Source organism: Lucilia cuprina, chromosome 4 (assembly GCF_022045245.1).
Source record: "Lucilia cuprina isolate Lc7/37 chromosome 4, ASM2204524v1, whole genome shotgun sequence".
Taxonomy (NCBI): Eukaryota; Metazoa; Arthropoda; class Insecta; order Diptera; family Calliphoridae; genus Lucilia; species Lucilia cuprina.
In genome coordinates, this window is record NC_060952.1 from 80,868,143 (window position 1) to 80,887,605 (window position 19,463).

At 27.3% G+C, this 19,463-nt stretch overlaps 1 protein-coding gene across 2 annotated transcripts in view; it reads left to right on the forward strand.

Annotated features, from left to right (window-relative positions):
* Positions 1 to 3,180: 3,180 nt before the first annotated feature.
* LOC111689869 (inhibitor of nuclear factor kappa-B kinase subunit beta) overlaps positions 3,181 to 19,463 on the forward strand; it is a 32,353-nt gene continuing 16,070 nt past the window's right edge. Inside the window, exons 1-2 of one of the 2 annotated variants that reach the window (XM_046949731.1) lie at positions 3,181 to 3,308; positions 3,371 to 3,451. In XM_046949731.1, the coding sequence (XP_046805687.1) occupies positions 3,415 to 3,451 (37 nt within the window). In that variant the 5' untranslated portion in view covers positions 3,181 to 3,308; positions 3,371 to 3,414. Of the gene's footprint in view, positions 3,309 to 3,370; positions 3,452 to 5,214; positions 5,505 to 19,463 lie in introns of those variants that run through there. The other variant, XM_046949730.1, reaches the window with a different exon arrangement.

Consider the following 19,463-nt stretch of genomic DNA (forward strand, 5'->3'; position numbering starts at 1 on the left):
AATTTAATTTTTTTTAATACAACGTTAATAGATGACTAGTGGCGGCAGAGTTGCCACTTTACATTTCTACATACTTGTCTCACAGATGGAAATGTTATTAAGATATTGATTTTATTATGCAGTAGGTAAAAAGATTATTAATTAAATAGTTTAAATATTTTTTATATTTATGTGCTGTTTCTAGATACCGATTAAATTTTATTTCAAAATAACACTAAAATTAAGATTTACTATTAAATAGTTTTGAATAATTTTATTTATTCAATAATATTTTATTTGCATAATATGGTCTTGTCCATCTCTGTTATATTCGATAGTGATTAAAAAATTATCTAAAGTTATCGACATGTTCTGCCAGTATATATATTAAGGTTCTATAGTTGAAACGAAAAGTCGACTTTTCGACTTTTTGCATTTTATAAAAAGTCGACTTTTCGACTTTTTGCATTTTATGAAAAGTCGACTTTTTGCATTTAGTTAAAAGTCGATTTTTTTATAAAGTAAATTTATAATGTTGCCATTTAACATTATATTATTATTATTTATTATTAATAAAAAATTTTATTTATATTTTTTTCTATTTGTTGCAATTTTTTGAGTTTTTTCGACTTCTTTCTATTTTCGACTTTCCAACTTTTTCCGACTTTTCGACTTTCCGACTTTTTTCATAGACGATAGTCGAGTTATCGACTTTTTTGGATAAAAATAGTCGACTTCGACTTTTTTCGACAAAAAGTCGATTGTTCGATTATTCGAAAGTCGATTTATAGAACCCTAATATTAGGGTTCTTTAAAAATAGTCGACTTTTCGACTTTTTCCGACTTTTCCCGACTTTTCGACTATTTTCGACTTTTTCCGACTATTTTCGACTTTTTCCGAAGCCAGAAGCGTAAATTTATAATGTTGCCATTTAACATTATATTATTATTAATTATTATTAATAAAAAAATTTATTTATATTTTTTCTATTTGTTGCAATTTTTTGAGTTTTTTTCGACTTCTTTCTATTTTCGACTTTTCGACTTTTTCAGACTATTTTCGACTTTTTCCGATTTTTTTCGACTTCTTTCGACTTTTTCTGACTTTTTTCGACTCCTCGAATTTTCGACTTTTTTTGACTCTTTCCGACTTTTCGACTTTTATTTACAAAGTCGACTTTTAGACTTTTTTTCATAGACGATAGTCGAGTTATCGACTTTTTTGGAACAAAATAGTCGACTTCGACTTTTTTGACAAAAAGTCGATTGTTCGATTATTCGAAAGTCGATTTATAGAACCCTAGTATATATTATTTTCTTTTTCCTTAGCTGGTTGTGATGAACTTCCATTATTAATATTTTGACATTTTGAGTTTTTATATTATATTATATATTATATTTTTATTATATTATATTTTTTAAGTATTTTTTTAAGTAGAAATTTGAAACCGATTATGGCCAATAGGCTAGGTTTATTTTGGAAATAAATTATAAATCTATTATTAATTTAACTAATATTCACAGATCATGGAAATTTCGCCTAAAAGAAAAATTCATGTATCTGTCTTATATAATTTTATTTTAAAACGACATCAGCGATAATTATTAAAAAAAAATTAGATAGATAAAATATTTTTTTAAAAATTCTGTCATTTCTAATCAGAGTGCCTGATTAGGATAACATTGTAAGTATTCAAAGTAGGATGTCTTTAACATTTTATGTAATGAAAAACAATTTATATATTTGGGGTTCTTCCATATTAAAATTTTCAAAAATATTATTTTTTTATTTGAAAGATGTTTATTTTATTCGAGTTCGAAATAATTATAATGTCCACAAATGTACAATATTATTAGAATAATAATGTATGTATGTCAATATTTTTATTTTGCCAATTTTTATCTTAAAAATTGCTTTAATTACAAGCAACTATTGTAATATAAATTTTAACAATGGACTTAGTTAGCGTGGGTCAAAAATTAATACAAATTTTGGCATAATTTACCGACTCAAAACGGCTGCGATTTGAAAAATTTTTAACCACGTTAAGTACATTTAATTTAAAATTTTCTTGTGTACAAAAGTAACTTAACCCGTTCCATTAACCCATTAAGCGACAACTTGAAAAATTATTTAATTTTTGCTTTTTTTATAAATTTGAAATTTTTCTACTTATTTTACGTAATTAACACTACAAAAGAAGACAAAAAACAGATAGAAGACATAAAGAGCTTTCATTTCATGTACAGTAGTAACCCATTGAATGACAAAGATATATTGAATAAAAAACTTGATTTATCAATATTTCTCTAAAATACCTTTCCACTTTTTGTGGGATAAAAAAAGAATAAATTAAAAAAGAAAAAAAATATTTAAAAACATCAGGTTTATTAAAATTTTCGATTATTTTACAATATCCCGTGATAATTCAAAAAAAGTGAATCACATTAACATTAAAAATATAGTTCTTTAAATATAATTATATTCAACTACAAATATTTTCGGCATTTAATGGTTTAACAATATATTATAGATATCAAATGAAAGGTAATTATATATCTATATAATACTTAAGAAATTTCTATGTGATAATATTGACCACTTTTAGATTTAGGGGCCCTTTTAAGAAAAAAAATCATGTTTAAAAACCCATTTTTCTGCATTTGGCACTCAACTGGTTAATAGTTCATATAATTTTGTACATCGTCTGAAATGCCTTTCTACGACCTTTCATATCGTGTTATATTTTTAAAATCGAGCAAGCCATTTCCGAAATTTTTCACTTTATATATACAATTTTTGAACGTATAAAACCAAATTACTATAAATGGAAAAAAAATGAAAAAAATTGGAGCCATTATGAGTCGTTAAGGAGTTCCCAAATTTTAAAATATATGATTTTCTTATTTTATTTACCTTATTTGTACCGCCCATTAAATGATTGGAATATTACATAAACATATATTGTATTTTTTTAAGAAAAATACATTTTGTCATATTAGGGACATGTGTTAAAATATATATATCTGGCAACAATAGATTAAATTATTATATATGTATAAGTATTATTCAAATTGGGGGATTTCATAAGAAAATAAACTGCGCTGCTGTATCAATGAAATTTTTGTAAAATAATCAAATAATTCACAATATACAGAAAATAATTCGCTTTTTTAGTAAATAAATTATGTTTACTGCACTATAACGAAAGCAACATTAATAAAAAAAATTTTAAACTACAATATGCATATATACCTGTGAAAAATATATTAATTTATTATGTTGGACAACTTTTAAGACGACATGCAACATATGTGTATGAACTTCTGTAAGTACATTATCCTGTGTAAACATTTTTGTCTTATTAAATTTCAAATTATTATTTTTAAGGTTAACATGAAACAATTCTCCGGCAGTCGAAAACGATTAAGAAAATGTATTCGGTGTGGCCGACTATATCCCACGCCATTTGTAAGTAAAAATAAGATAGATACTACATTTTTTAAAAATACTTTTTTTCCGTTTTCTTGTCATTTGGCCTATTTCTGATCTATCTACTTCTGGTCCCACTTAGAACCTTCGAAAAGCACTTAAAAATAAATAACTCACACCATGCCTACACTGAAAAAAAATCCATGCCTAATATATACGAAAAATGTCGTATATGTACGAATCGTTCGTTGTTTCGCACCACGAAATTCTTTCGTAATATATACGAAATTGTACGAAATATTTTAGTATAATCCAAAATATTCTTGAAAAAATTAATTTACATAAATTGAAAAAAGGGAGTTTTGACTAAATATGGTAAAATTTATGAAATATTAATTTGTTCAAACATTTTTGTACATTTTAAAATAAATTTTCTATTTTTAGTTCAAAATTATTCTCCATACGAATTTTCAATTTTTTTATAAAAATAATTCGAGAATAATATTATACTTTTTCTTAAATTTCATAAAAATGTTGTAGGTTTATTTAATTATAATATAATTAATATCAATATGTTTAATTTCGCTAAAATTTAAGAAAAAATATTACGAAAGGTTTTCGTACTTTCGTAAAAATAGAAAAGGGTTTTATTAAATAATATTTCGTATTATACACGAAATTTTTGTAAATATTACGAAAATAGAAGTTACGAAATTTTTTTTCGTAAAGTTGACCATGGATTTTTTTTCATTGTAGATAAAATAGATACATAAACCCCATAAGTCCCCTCGTTCGGAAGAAACTGTTCCGCCTGTTTATGTGTCTCAGTACTAAATTAAAAAAATTACAAAAACAAAATACGTTACTTTCTAATTTTGTTAAATTTTAATGCGTTTTTTTAAACCAAAAGGAAAATTAAATGATAATAAGTAGATAGAATAAAAATTAAAAAACGAACACTTATTAATACACTAACAAGATCATTTAATGCAGAATCATTCTTGCTCTCAAAATTCAGAAGAAAAAGTGTTTGCACATTTCAGAAAATATTCATATTTATTTCATTGTGATCAGTTGTGTGATATATGTATTGTGAAATTTAGATTTTGTAATAAATTGTATTTATTTAAAATTTAATATATCAAAAACATACGTTTAATATATATATAATAAGCTTAGAATCACTGAGCCTGAGAGTCGATTTGGTATATATTGGTGTATCTAAGTTAATTGGTCAGAACCCGAGTCGATTTAGCAATGTCCGTCTGTATGTCTGTGTGTCCATGTGCACGAATACATAAAGGCCTCAGGTTTCACTTTAAAATCTATTGAGAAATTTGAAATAGGGCTAGCAAACCCATCTTTTACTCGGGTTTCGAGGTGTTCGGCAAGTTTTATTTATATTTAATTAAATTATTTGAATTCGTTATTCATTCGAATAATTGTAAAAATTTAATCGACTACTCCTATGAAAGAAAAAAATATTGTAGCTCTTTTTGAATAATTTTAAACACGAATAATTGACAAACCTAGTGTTTAGTTATTAAACAAAAATTGAAATTACAAAAAATAAATATTTGGTTTTTAAAAAAGTTAAAAATATTTTAAATTAATAAAAAATGTAATTAAATAACCAACCAAGTGCAATTTAAGTAAATTTAAGTTATTAAACAATAAAATTTTGAAAAATAAACGCTTAATAGCATTAATTTTTCCAATTGGCTCCACTGTGTGGAATGTGTTAGACAAAAATACGGCAACGGCAGTTAAACAGCTGACTACTGTCAGATTTTAGTGCTTGACAAATGGTGAGAAATAAAAAATTTGCAAAGTACTTTTTAAGTTTGTTTTTTGTTTAAATTTAATATATGTGTTGAAGTGAATTGAACGTTTATTTCTGTGTAAAAAAAAATAATAATAAAACATTGAAAACTACGTAAATTTAGTGCTAATGGTGAAGATTTTTAAAATTTAACAATGAATAGGCAGCCATTACAATCCTTTGGTAATATGCAACTAGTTAAGACCTTAGGGGAGGGAGCTTTCGGTGAAGTCCACTTATGGAAGCACTCTCAAACTGGAAAGGAATTCGGTAAGTTATATTATTTTCGTATAGAAGAAACAGAGAGGAAAGGGTGATTCATAACTAATTCTTAGAATTATTTTATTGTTTTATTAACTAGTGATTTTTTGTGCAATATACATACAATGTATAACCATACCACATTTGTATAATTTGTTTGTTTTCATTTTTGTTGTACTTATTATTTTTTGCAAACTTATTAAAATATGTAAGTGGATAGGTTTTTTTTATTTAAATTGATTATTATAGTTATAAAGAGACACTATAATCATTATCGGAAAAAGCAATTTCGAAAGTTTTTGTAAATGGAATCATGTAATTTAAATAGGATTTAGTTACTTAAATTATAATACTAAATCACAACAACTGGATCAATACCAGATCTTGTTTATCATGTTATACCCTCCATCACCATCAGCGGTGCTAGAGGGTATACCTATTCTGGGTCCTTATCAAATTCTGAGTCGATTTAGCTATGTCTGTCTGTGAAAAACACGCTCACAATAAAACAAAGCAATAGAATTTAACCTAATTCATCCAAAATGTTCCTTGTTTTCCTAAGTTGAAACAACCTCAAAAAAATAAGCATGTTTAACACATTCTGATGTAATTTTCTCGAAAACTATGCAAGATAATTCCATAAAAATCGGCATACATTCGTTTCCACACAAGGGATTAATCTCTGCGTAAAATCGCCAGAATCGGTCCACAATTTCATATACCTCCCATAGAAAAGTTTGTTTTTTTGTTAATAACTTCCGTCGTAATGTCGATATCTTCACAAAATTTTAGAAATTAAAATTTTATGACAATAGCTCCCATATAAGGTCCCTTTTAGAAAAACACACGTAAAGGTTCCCTTTCGAAAATCAGAAAAAAACGCACTTAACTCATAACCAAATATTTATGGATATATTTAGCAAAAATATTGATCTTATATACATAAATTCACTATAAAATTGTTTTACGATCGGTCCATATTTGGTCATAGCTCTCATACTAGGTCCCGAAAATCACTTAGATTCGCAATATTTATTAAAAAGTAATGATATAAATACAGAATTCTGAAATTTTGTCTTTATGTACATAATTGGACATAGCTCCCATACAAAGTCCTTTTATGAAAATCTCTTAAACGCACATTACATTACATTACATTACCAAATAAAGCTATTGATACATAATTTGCAAAAATATTAGTTTTGTATACTTCTATTTTGCCTATACTAGGTACAGCCCCTAAAAGCGCTTTAACCATATTTAAAGAGCATTATCACTTTGTGTTGAACAAAATTTTGTGTAGAACAAAATTATATATGTATTTGTATTTTGAAAATCTCTAAATCTTTCACACACATACATACATGCAAATTATTGTAATAGTTTTAACTTTTGGGATTTTTTCTATTAAAGACATGAGAAAACTTATTTCTACAAATATTTGATCAATTAGAAAAGTAATAACATAGAAGTAGCTGGTGGAGCGTATATATTTGGCACAGCCGAATATAGCACTCTGACTTGTTATTGTTAATTTTGTCAAAAAATTTTATTTTTTTTACGAAAATATAACAAAAATGTTAATTACTAACAAAGAAAATACCTATATTAACAATTTTTGTCAAAAAGAAAGATATGATAAAGAACGAAATGTAAACAAAAAGGTAACAAAAACAATAACACCCCCTGTATTTGTTAAACAAACACTAATTTTATATAATTATATTGTTAACAAACAAGTAGGAAAGTATAGTCGGGCATGGCCGACCATATAATACCCTACACCATGACTATATTTTAAATTTTTTTATAAAGAATCTTTTATGTTGAAAATTACCATAATTCCAAAATATTTAAGCAAATATTAAGCAAAAGTGTCTAAATGAGTCTTTATATAGGTCATATATGGGCCGATCCTCGGTAAATTTGGGAAAAGGATATATTTTTAAATAACAGTTAATTTTGTTGAGTTTCATTGCGATACAAATGGTTACAAGTCAATTTTAGACGTTTAAGACATTTTTTGAAGGGGGATTTGTATGGGCGCTAGGGTCAAATAAGGGCCGATCCTTACGAAAATCTGCAGTGTCATTTATACTTATATAAGACGTATTTGTGCCAATTTTTAGAGAGATAAAATAATATTTGACGTAATTATGGCATAAAAAGTTCAAATCGGGAGGTACGGTTTTATGGGGGCTAGGTGAAATAATGGACCGATTTCAACCATTTTCAATAGGCTTCGTCCCGTCCATTTTTAATATGCTTTGTCCAAATTTCATCAAATTATCTTGAAAATTGCGGCCTGTACCTTGCGCACAAGGTTTACATGGACAGCCAACCAGCCAGCCGGATAGACGGACGGACGGACATGTCTTAATCGACTCAAAAAATGATTCTGAATCGATCGGTATACTTTAAGGTGGGTATTGGACAAATATTTTTGTATGTTACAAACGTCAGCACAAACTTATAATACCCTCCCCACTATAGTGGTGTAGGGTATAATAATGGATTAATATCGAGCCCTTTTTCGCACAAAAGATGCAACCGACAAAATGCATAACAATGAAAGCAAATAAGTTCATCTAGTTTACTACTTTTTTGTAAATTTTAATTTGAAATCTTGTTTCTATGTGAAGAAATTATCATTCTTATGTTCATTGATTACATTTTGTTTATAAATAGTCCCATTTTACAGTAATGCAATTTAATCTTCAGAATTGAAAAAATCCAAATATTTTTTTAGTGCAATTTCATTGAAAAAATGTCAACAGTGTGTGTGTAGTGGTGATTTTTTTATCTGCCTCTCTATACGCCGGTATATGATATATATACCCGTAAATTATGTTGGGAAGTATGACAGATGTCAGGCAAGATTTCACCCTAGCCACCATATATGAACCCTTTAAGACAATGATTTTATGACCGTAGCTGTCTTAAAATTTATCAGTATTGCAACGAAATTTCATGTATGATAATGTTTTAGGATGGGTTCCTAAGCCTCTCATAGAGAAAATAAGTTTACAGTTAATAAATCTACAAAAAACTTTCGTATTCTGAAAATCACCCTAATGTCCACATTGATATCCATACATGTTATTACAATTCGCCTTATATCGAATAAATAAGTAAATTCTTGGAATATTTATTCATTGAGAGTCCATATAAAAATCCTTCTACTGAAATCCACAATTTTACAACCTAATAAAAGAGTTGGTTAAATGGTATTAATATATGTAAATGCAATGTAATTAGTAATTAAGGAGTGAGATCGAAAAATTCTTAACATACATATATGTTTATAAAAAAGAAACCACTAAACTTACAGCTTTATTTTTTTATTTGATTCAAATTATTATTACAATTTACAAAAAAAAAAAAATATTTTTATAGTTTTAATCACTAGTGATGAAATTTTGAACCCTTTTCGGAAACCCTTCCATTAACGTTTTTATAGTGCTTTCTGTCACTTTGCTCGAACATGGAGTCCATCTCCGTTTAAAATCTACCACACTTTTGGACACCTTTTTTGTACTCTTCAATTCTCTTTTAACAAGAGCCCAATATCTCTCCACTGGCCTTAGCTCCGGGCAGTTTGGAGGACTTGCCTCTCTTGGTACAAATACCACATTATTGTTCTTGTACCACTCAAGGGCTTGTTTACCATAGTGACAGGATGCCAAGTCAGGCCAAAAATAAGTGGACACATTATGAAGTCTTATGAATGGAAGCAGCCTTTTTTGTAAACATTCCTTGATGTTAATTTCGGTATTTATAGAGCCCGTTGTAACAAATGATTGGCTTCTTTTGCCGCAACTGCATATTGCTTGCCATACCAAGAACTTTCTGGGAAATTTTGTCTGCTTTTGGGTCCTAAACTTTTCTTCAACATTCCCTCGAGCATCAGCAACATAAAACTTTTGACCTGGAAGTTGCGAAAAATCTGCCAGAACATACGTTTCGTCATCCATTATGCAGCAAGAATATTTTTTTATAAAACTTGACTTCAATTTCCGTGCTCTGTTTTTGGCCTCTAAATTTTTAGCAGCGTTCCTGTTAGGAACTTTTTGAGCCTTGTATGTTTTTAAACCTGCATTAGCTTTAACTTTTCGTACCAATGTGCCGTACCGGATGTGTTGGGAGCTCTTTTGAAAATGCGTTCTATTTTTTTGGCTTTAGAAACATCATGTGGACCATTCCTTCTACCTGAACCAGGTTTTCTATCAACTGACAAGTTCTCCCGGTACTGTTTAATAACATTGGAAACAGTTTGACGGCAGACCTTTGTATGCTTGGCCAACTTTTTGTAAGACCAAGTTAGGTTTAGTTGAAAATATTTAATAATTTCAGTACGCACTTTTTTCTGGTCACTCATTTTAATCAGATTAACAAAAAAATTAATATAATTGACATTACACATAATAACTGACATGTTTTTCAAAGGTAACTTGATCAAAAAAAAAATCAAATAATACTTTGGTTGAAAAATGTAATGAAAAACGTGTGTTAAGAATTTTTCGATCTCACTCCTTAGAATAAACTAAATTCATAAAAAGTTATAGAAAATGAAAAATTTAAGATTTTAGAAACATTTTATTTAATATATTTAATTATTTTTGCATAGTTAAAAATTACATATTTTAATTCTTAGACATTGAAATATTGTCAACTGTTGCAAAGAAAATACAATAATAATTCATTTTATTTTAGTTTCACAATCGGTCTATTATCCATTTTTTATAAGATTGTCGGAATACCTATTTGTTATTGATAATTGCTTGTTATCTTATATGAATACCAAGAATTTTAAATTATAAAATTTTGCAATTTATTTTGGCAAATTATTTAAAAATTTCATTCTTAAATTTTAAGAAAATTTCCATTTTTTATTAATTTAATTTTTTAACACATATTATTTATGTACTAGAAACAATGTTTCATACAATATTTCTATACGGTATTATGATAAGGTATGTTATCAGTTTTAAGGTTTGAATTAAATAAATTAAACAAATCACTATAATTTTTATACCCTACACCACTTTAGTGGGGATGGTATATTGGGTTTGTGCTGATGTTTGTAACATACAAAAATATGTGTCCTATACCCACCTTAAAGTATACCAATCGGCTTAGAAATCGATTAAGTTATGTCCGTCCGTCTGGCCGGCTGGCTGGTTGTCCATGTAAACCTTGGTCGCAATTTTCAAGAGAATTGGATAAAATTTAGCTTTTTTTTGATCCAAGGACAAAGCCTATTCAAAAATATGTTTAATATACCTGTATATCGAAAAAAGCGGCACAACTAAGTTTTGTACAAACCTTGATGACCTTGCCAAATTTCATAAAGATCGGGCCTCATTTGGCCCTAGCTCCCATACAAAGTTACCTTCAGAAAATTACTTGAATGTCCAAAATTAACTTATAAACATAAATATCGCAAAGAAATTCAGCACAAATAAATATTATATAAATATATTCACAAAACTTTAGCGGGCTTAGTCCATATTTGCCCCTAGCTCCCATATAAAGCCTCTTTTAGAAAATTAGATTTTCATCCATAAATTGTTTAAATGTATCGGAACAATGAATTATTATAAAGAATAAATTACACTTAATATTCATAACTGGTATAGGGTATCATATAGTCGGTCACGCCCTACTATACTTCTTTTTTACTTTACAATGTATTTAGTTAGTTAGTTATTTTGAAAGGAGGATGTATACACATCAAATCCGAAGAAATACACCTAGGCCTCTATCGGGCCTGTTGTGCGCTCCTTAACCAGTGCCACGGGTGGGAATCGAACCCACCACCTCCGGTCTACCAGACTAGAACACTAACCACTAACCTACCGGAGGCCACTTACAATGTATTTAATTTTGAAAAATGTATTCTATTATTTTTATTTTTGCTTGCAAATGCATATGTTTTTTACGCTCAATCTTTAATATTTATTATACAAATTCGCGTTACAATTGTTTATTGTCAAGCCTTTTTTATTAGTAATAAAATTTTGCAAAAAAAAAAAAAAAACAATTATAAAAAATACATCGTAAAAAAAGAAAATAATGATGTTGAACGTTTTTTTTTTATTTAAGATAAATTATATATTGTTAGTAATTTCTCTAAACAAACTACTTTAACTAGATTCTTTCAAACAATATGCTTTTAATCCTTTTTAATAAGATTCAGTTCTCAACATATAAAAGATATTTCCTAATTTTAACTTGCAATCTATAGTTCAATTATAAGGCATTTAGTGTTAATTGTTACATTTTAAAGTACAAGATGTCAACCATATAAAAGTCCTAGTATGAAGGATGATATAAATACGGGTTCCTGTTAAACGGAACCTACTAATCTAAGGGCGGTTTTCTTACTCATCAGTTAAACTAGGTTTAACTTGCTGTTAGATTAAACTCGGAACAAAATATAGGTGGACTTTAACCGATAATTGTGTTTTTAGTTTTAGATTTAAGCTCAGTTAACTTTGTTAGTATTGCCAAGTTTCCACTCAAAAATATAAACAACGAACAGCTGTTTTTTGCAAACAATACTTTTGTAAAATGGAAAATTTTAGAAAAATGTTAAATAAACATTTAAAATAATAATAAATAAAACAAAACAAATCTGAAAATTGATATTTACTTAAAATATTAAGTTTTTGTTCTTCCGAAATCATTGATTTATTGTTTTTGTTAATTATGTTTTCTCACTTATGACTTGAGTTTAATTGGCCAATTACACTCAGTTAAATTAAGATAATAAGTGACTTTACTGATAACTGAAAAACACGAAACATATATTAAACCAGGTTTAACCAAAGAAAGAAGATTATCTTTATCAAACAAAAACTCGCCCTAAATGTTTATAACTTAAAATAAGTAAGAATGTTTAGTCTATACCGAATCATGTATGCCCAATATCAAAGCTTGTTTTCTAAATTTATCAGTTTTGAAAGCTGATCCTATATATTATTTTAGTTCCTAAAAAATCGATACTTTTATAATTACTCGCTGGATTTACTGATTTATTCTAAATTGTGCTATGATATATCGATACAATATGAACCGAAGGCTAGAGTTTTACGATTAATCTTATTAATATACATATTGTACACATCTGAGAACAAAACGCTTTAAAATGATATATCTTTTGCTAATATCGGATGTATACTGTAGGGGTAAAAGGGGTCACAAAAAAATCGGCTTGCCTATTAATTATATAGTTTATGTAGGTCAATCAATATAGAAGATAAACTAGTTATACATTTAAAGTACATATATTTTTGAAAAAAAATAACTATTTTAGTCCCCCGGGGCATGTTACCTTGTTGAATAACCACCTCTTAGTGTTATTGTAATCTCTGGGAAAAGAGGTACTACCAGTACATCTAGACTGCCGAGACTATAAACTGGTGATGTCATTTCACACCTCTGCTAGCCCTTGGAATGATTTGACATGGAGTCTAATCATAGAAAAACATAATCTGGTACTTATAGGTGCCCAGTCGTCCACTGGTGGTTACCTCTGGCTGGGGAGATGTTTGAGATTTTTTTTGTCTTTTTAGTTAGTTACTTAGTTAGTTAGTTAGTAAGTTAGTTAGTTAGTAAGGTAGTTAGTTAGAAAGTTAGTTAGTTAGTTAGTTAGTTAGTTAGTTAGTTAGTTAGTTAGTTAGTTAGTTAGTTAGTTAGATAGTTAGTTAATAAGTTAGTTAGTTATTTAGTTATTTAGTTAGTTAGTTAGTTAGTTAGTTAGTTAGTTAGTTAGTTAGTTAGTTAGCTAGTTAGTTAGTTAGACAGCTAGTTTGTTAGTTAGTTGGTTGGTAAGTTAGTTAGTTAGTTAGTTAGTTAGTTAGTTAGTTAGTTAGTTAGATAGTTAGTTAGAAAGTTAGTTAGTTAGTTAGTTAGTTAGTTAGTTAGTTAGTTAGTTAGCTAGTTAGTTAATTAGTTTGGTTGTTAGTCATTTAGTTAGTTAGTAGTTAGTTAGAAGAAAACAAGCTCCGTTTCTAAAATAAAAAAATGGAAATTTATTAATTTTTTTTTTGGGAATCACTTATGTGAATGGTACTACATATGTTTATCGAGAATTTTTTAAATAAAAAATATTATTCGAATCCGCAAGTGTAGATTTATTTATTAATCATCTTATTTTTTGTTTTGTATAAATATATGTATGTATTTAATAGAAATAGGTTTGAATATATATATGCGTGCAGTTAAATATGTATTTTTAATTTTAATACAAAAAACGTGCAAACATTTTAATTTGCGAAATATATGTATATGAACACTATATAAATATGTGTACGTATATATATCTATGTACATATTGTATTTATAAAACATTCAAATATTGATAATAAAGCTATGGAAATACCATTTCATACATATTACAAAGGAAACATTATTAATATTTTCAACTACCGGCACTTATATGCAAATACTATAACATTTATCTCTACGTTTTGTAAAAATATATGTGTTGGATTTTCCCTCTTTCCTGTAAACATTTTTCTTTCCTTTATATTTTTTTTTTAAAGACTAAAGTTAAGCAATTAATAAAATTAAAAAAAAAAAAAACTAAAATTAATAAAATTACATTACCGCTCAGTCAAACAGATTCACTATGAGGCCTTTTCTGAATATAAACTCCCTGGGAGTTTGTTAACTTTCCTATACCTAAAGCACGTTAATGGGAACAAACTTCTCGGTGATAATTGTCCATAATTGGTCTACCATCAAAGTCTACCTTTAACCTGCATTTAAAACAGTAATGTCTGATTATACTATATGGGGGGATGGTGTTAGTGGCACTTTTATGGGGGCTAAGTTGAAAATATCGGCCCATATTGCTCTTATTAATACCAAACAAACTGCAGCAATAGAAAATAATTGTGCTAAATTCCAGCTATCTAGCTCTTCGTGCTTCTCTCATCCAGAATAAATGCTAATAATTATAAAGCTATACTGAAAACAGCTTTTTCATATTTTTCTGACATCTTTGGTCATTTTAACGGGATAACGCCCTGATCTATGCCGCTAAGTTTTGTAAAAGTGTCAAAACTTTTTTCCGAATAACCTTCCACTATAGTTTAATTAAAAGCATGTTAGAGTTGAATCTTGAATACCCTTCACCAGCAAGCTACTTTTTATGAAAACCCATTTTACTATCTAATTTTAATATAAGATAGGACCAGTGAGTTTCAGATGTGGATCCTCGTACCGGTACTTTAATAAACTAAAGGCTTTATCCACCTATTTTAATATTTCTAATACCCCAAAAATTTCTTGACTACTACTTGTGGTCAAGAATGTGCATCCAAACTAAAGGCTTTCATTATAGAAAAATACTGTAAACATCACCATCATTTTAAGATAAATATAACTAATTGTTTATACTTATATTAATACTTCATTTTGCGGATGATATCATTGCGGTTAAGAGAAGATTTTAATAAGCTTTTCGAAATAAGAAGATTTTTTAGATGTGGTCAGCAAAAGTATGAACAAAAAGAAAATAAAGTTATATTAATAAACAATAAAATCATGAAGTATAGTATTTAAAATTTGAACTTTTTTGTCAGATTCTATTTTTCTACCATACACAACTGCAGTTGAGAGGGTATTATTCGTTTGTGCTAATGTTTGTAACGCACTAAAATATTAATCCCACAACCACTTTATGTACAGTCAGTCCGCAATTTTCAAGATATTTTGATAAAATTTCGTCGTTAAAATCGGTCTATTATTTCACATAGCCCCCATCCAACTGTAACTCCCGATTTGGCCAATTTATGCCATAATTACGTCAAATATACTAATATATCTACAAAAATCGGAACAACTAACAGTTATGTAAGTATAAATTACTTACAATTTACTTATAACCAGGGCAAGGACTTTCATGCACTAAAAAATTAAAAATATGCGCTTATAAAATGCACTATTAATGTGAAAAATATGCACCAAAAATATTTCCTTGTGAAGGTACATATTAATAGATATTCAAATCTTAAGTTTTTAAGTGATCTCCGTTAGGTTAGTGGTTAGTGTTCTAGTCGGTAGACCGGAGGTGGTGGATTCGATTCCCATCTTTGAAACTGGTTAAGGAGCGCGATAGAGGCCTAAGTGTATTTCTTCGGATTTGATCCACCATTCAAACTAACTGACTAACTAGCTAAGTTTTTGACCACAATTATACAGGTTTTTAAGAACTGCTTTATTTACTATAATACCACTTTAATGGAACCACGACCTCGAGAATGACAAATATAAAGACTAAGGGCGGGTTTTTCATATAAACATAATCTACATTCTTTCTTTAAACCTAGTTTAATACATGTTTTGTGTTTTTCAGTAAACAGTAACTTTACTTATTATCAGGGAAACCATAATATGCAAATGCATGTTTTTTGTGGTGCGTCGTATGAACTCATGGATAAGATATTTACACGTTTCAGACCAATTTGAGAATTTTGGCATCGATTTGTTAGAGCATATTTTTGCATATTTTACCCATAAGAGCATAATTTTGCATGATTTGACTTTTTAGCATATTTAAGGCATATTTTACTCTTTTGGTGCATATTTTGACGTTTTCGTTTTTTTCGTTTTTATGCATTTTTAATTTTCTTTTCAAAACTTTATTTAAAAAAAATAAAATTCTATTTTTTTCATTTTTTTAAATTTTTTAGCCTTTTTTACAATTTAGTTTTTTATTCAATAAAGCATTATATTTTAAATCGGACATAAAACCGATTACTTTTGATTTCATGATACCAATCCATTTTTATAGTTTAAAAAACTAATTATTGGAATTTATGACAACACCGAATAAAATGTCAGTTTAAAAGCTATGAATACAATTGGAAGAAATGTGTCAAACTATGTCGTTTGAAATATGATTTTTGGGGACCAAATGGTTTCATGTTATTTATTGGTTATCTCAACGTAAAACGGAATTCTATTATACTAGTTCTTCAAACTATGAGATGAAACATTTATAAAAAAATGTTGTAGTATATAGAATATGACATTAAACATTTATTATTTCATTACAATTTCAGTCTTTTTGAGCTTTTCAATGTTAAAAAATAATAAAAAATTTTATTTTTAGAGCATATATTTTAAATTTTAAGAGCATATTTTGAGTTTTTTACGGCATATTTAAAGCGCTTAAAACACTTTTTTTAGAGCATGTTTTCGGTTTCCCTGCTTATTATCTTAGTTTAACTGATTGTTATCGGCCAATTAAACTTAAGTTATAAGTGAGAAATCACAATTATAAAAAAAAACAATAAAACAATGAATTCGGAAAAACAAAATCTTCATATTTTAAGTTAATTGCATTTTTCTGATTTGTTTTGTTTTATTTATTATTGTTTTAAATGTTTATTTAACATTTTTCTAAAAATTTTCATTTTACAAAAGTATTATTTGCAAAAAACAGATGTTCATTGTTTATATTATTGAGTGAAAAGTTGCGCTGTACTGACAAAATTAACTGAAACGTTTAAAGTCCGCCTAAATTTGTTCCGAGTTTAATCCATAACTGTAAAATTTCGATTACGATTAATAATCAATCAAAAATTTTTCAAAAATAATCCTAATGATTATTTAATTTTCTGGTAAGAAATTTCTGATTATTAATTGATTACGATAAAAAATTAATCTAAAAAAAGTCAGGATTAATTAAATTAAATTTTTATCGGATTGCCGGAAAAATAATTGAATTTTTCTTCGAGCTTTTTTTTGGGAGGAAATTATACTAAATATATGGAAAATAATCAAAATTAATCCTTAAAAATAATCAACTAATTTTTTGATTAATTTTATTTTTTTTTGATTAATTTTGATATTTGATTATTTTCATTAATTCCAATTAATCCCTGATTATTTTTAGATTATTTTTAATCGTAATCAACAATTAATTAAAAAATTGAAAATAATCGTTAATTAATCATTAATTTTAACTATTTAATAAAAATAATCTAATTAATAATGATTACGATTATTAATCATTATTTTACAGCTATGATACCAACAGCTTATTTTGTGTGTGTAAATAGACTACTTTTTCAAATTAAAAAAAAAAAATGGCTCAATGAGTTTGAATAAAATTAAATTTCCCGTTTTCCCCTTTTTTGGTACTTTTTCCCCCCGGTGAAATGCAAAAATTTTCTTATAATAAATACTACAGTGTTAGTCTGTAATTTAATAGGAATATTTCAATTCAAACCGTAAAAGTTTTCTTAATGTGCTAAAAGAAGTACCATAAATACAGTTTTCTCCCTTTTACACCCAAAAAGGACAGAATTTTAAAAAAGTATGAAACAGGTGTCTCATAATTTTGGGAGATGTTACAAAAATATTTATAAACATTTTATTGTGTTAATTAGTTTAAAAGTTATAAAGGGTCAAAGAAGGTACCAAAATCACCTTCGTTACACATTTTTACCCCATAAAAGTACGAATTTCAAAAAAGTACCAGACACCCATCTGCTAATTATAAGAGTAGTTGTAGATGCATTTAAAATTTTTCTTGTATCACTAATATTGTGTAAGATAATTAAGAAAGTCAGAAGTTTTACCCGTTTTTTCCCCTTTTAACCCGTAAATGTACAAATTTCCAGAAATTCCCTTCTTAGTGGTTCTTACATAACCAAAAACACATCTACCGTCAAAATTTCATGATTCTAAGATTTTAAAAGTTTAATATTTTTTAAAATATTATTAAATTAAATATTTTGAAAATGTTTCTATAAAAATATGCAATATTTTAAAATATTAATTGCACAATATCAACCTAAATAAACATTTTCGACTAATTGTCCATTATTCGAGACAACTTTTATAAACTGCTGAAGTATTTTACATAATAATAGGGTATTTAAGTGTATAAAAAAAGTACATCTAACCTCTATATTTATATATTGTAATAATAATAAAATAATAATAAATAAAACAAAGAGAAATGGAAAATTTCTTAAAGTTATTAATATGCAGACAGACAGAAACAAAATTTATAACTGCCGTAAAATTCACGAGCATAGAAATCAGTAAAAAGTGAAGGAAAAAAAGGAATTATTAATTGTCACGAAATTTGTATGTTACATTTTATAATAAAAAAGGATTGAAAGAATATTATAAAATATTAAATATTTTTAAATATTTTTGAAACAGGACAAATTAAAAGTGGAAACTTCACTAATTTAAAATGTTTATTTAGTTTATATTTGAAACAGATATAAAAACTATTTCTTAACTTAAATAAAATGTGATGGTAATTTTTTATTTGTCATATTCTATAAAAACATTTTAAATAGTTTTTATTTATGGTTTAATGTACATAAGTGAATAAACTGTATTTATTTTAATTTTAAGGTCTACTTTATTGTTTTTTAATGCTATTTCGCTTTAGTAGTATGTATTTGGAAGAAAGTATGCTTGAAATGCCGTATAACATTTTTTACATTTAAAATATATTGTAGATGAGATCGGCTAACAAAAAATGTCCCTCAGAATCTTAATTTTAAAACAAATATGTAGTATAAAAATTACAAAATCCTATAGTCTAGTCATAGTCTAGTCATAGTCTAGTCATAGTCTAGTCATAGTCTAGTCATAGTTTAGTCATAGTCTAGTCATAGTCTAGTCATAGTCTAGTCATAGTCTAGTCATAGTCTAGTCATAGTCTAGTCATAGTCTAGTCATAGTCTAGTCATAGTCTAGTCATAGTCTAGTCATAGTCTAGTCATAGTCTAGTCATAGTCTAGTCATAGTCTAGTCATAGTCTAGTCATAGTCTAGTCATAGTCTAGTCATAGTCTAGTCATAGTCTAGTCATAGTCTAGTCATAGTCTAGTCATAGTCTAGTCATAGTCTAGTCATAGTCTAGTCATAGTCTAGTCATAGTCTAGTCATAGTCTAGTTATGGTCATAGTCTAGTTTAGTCATAGTC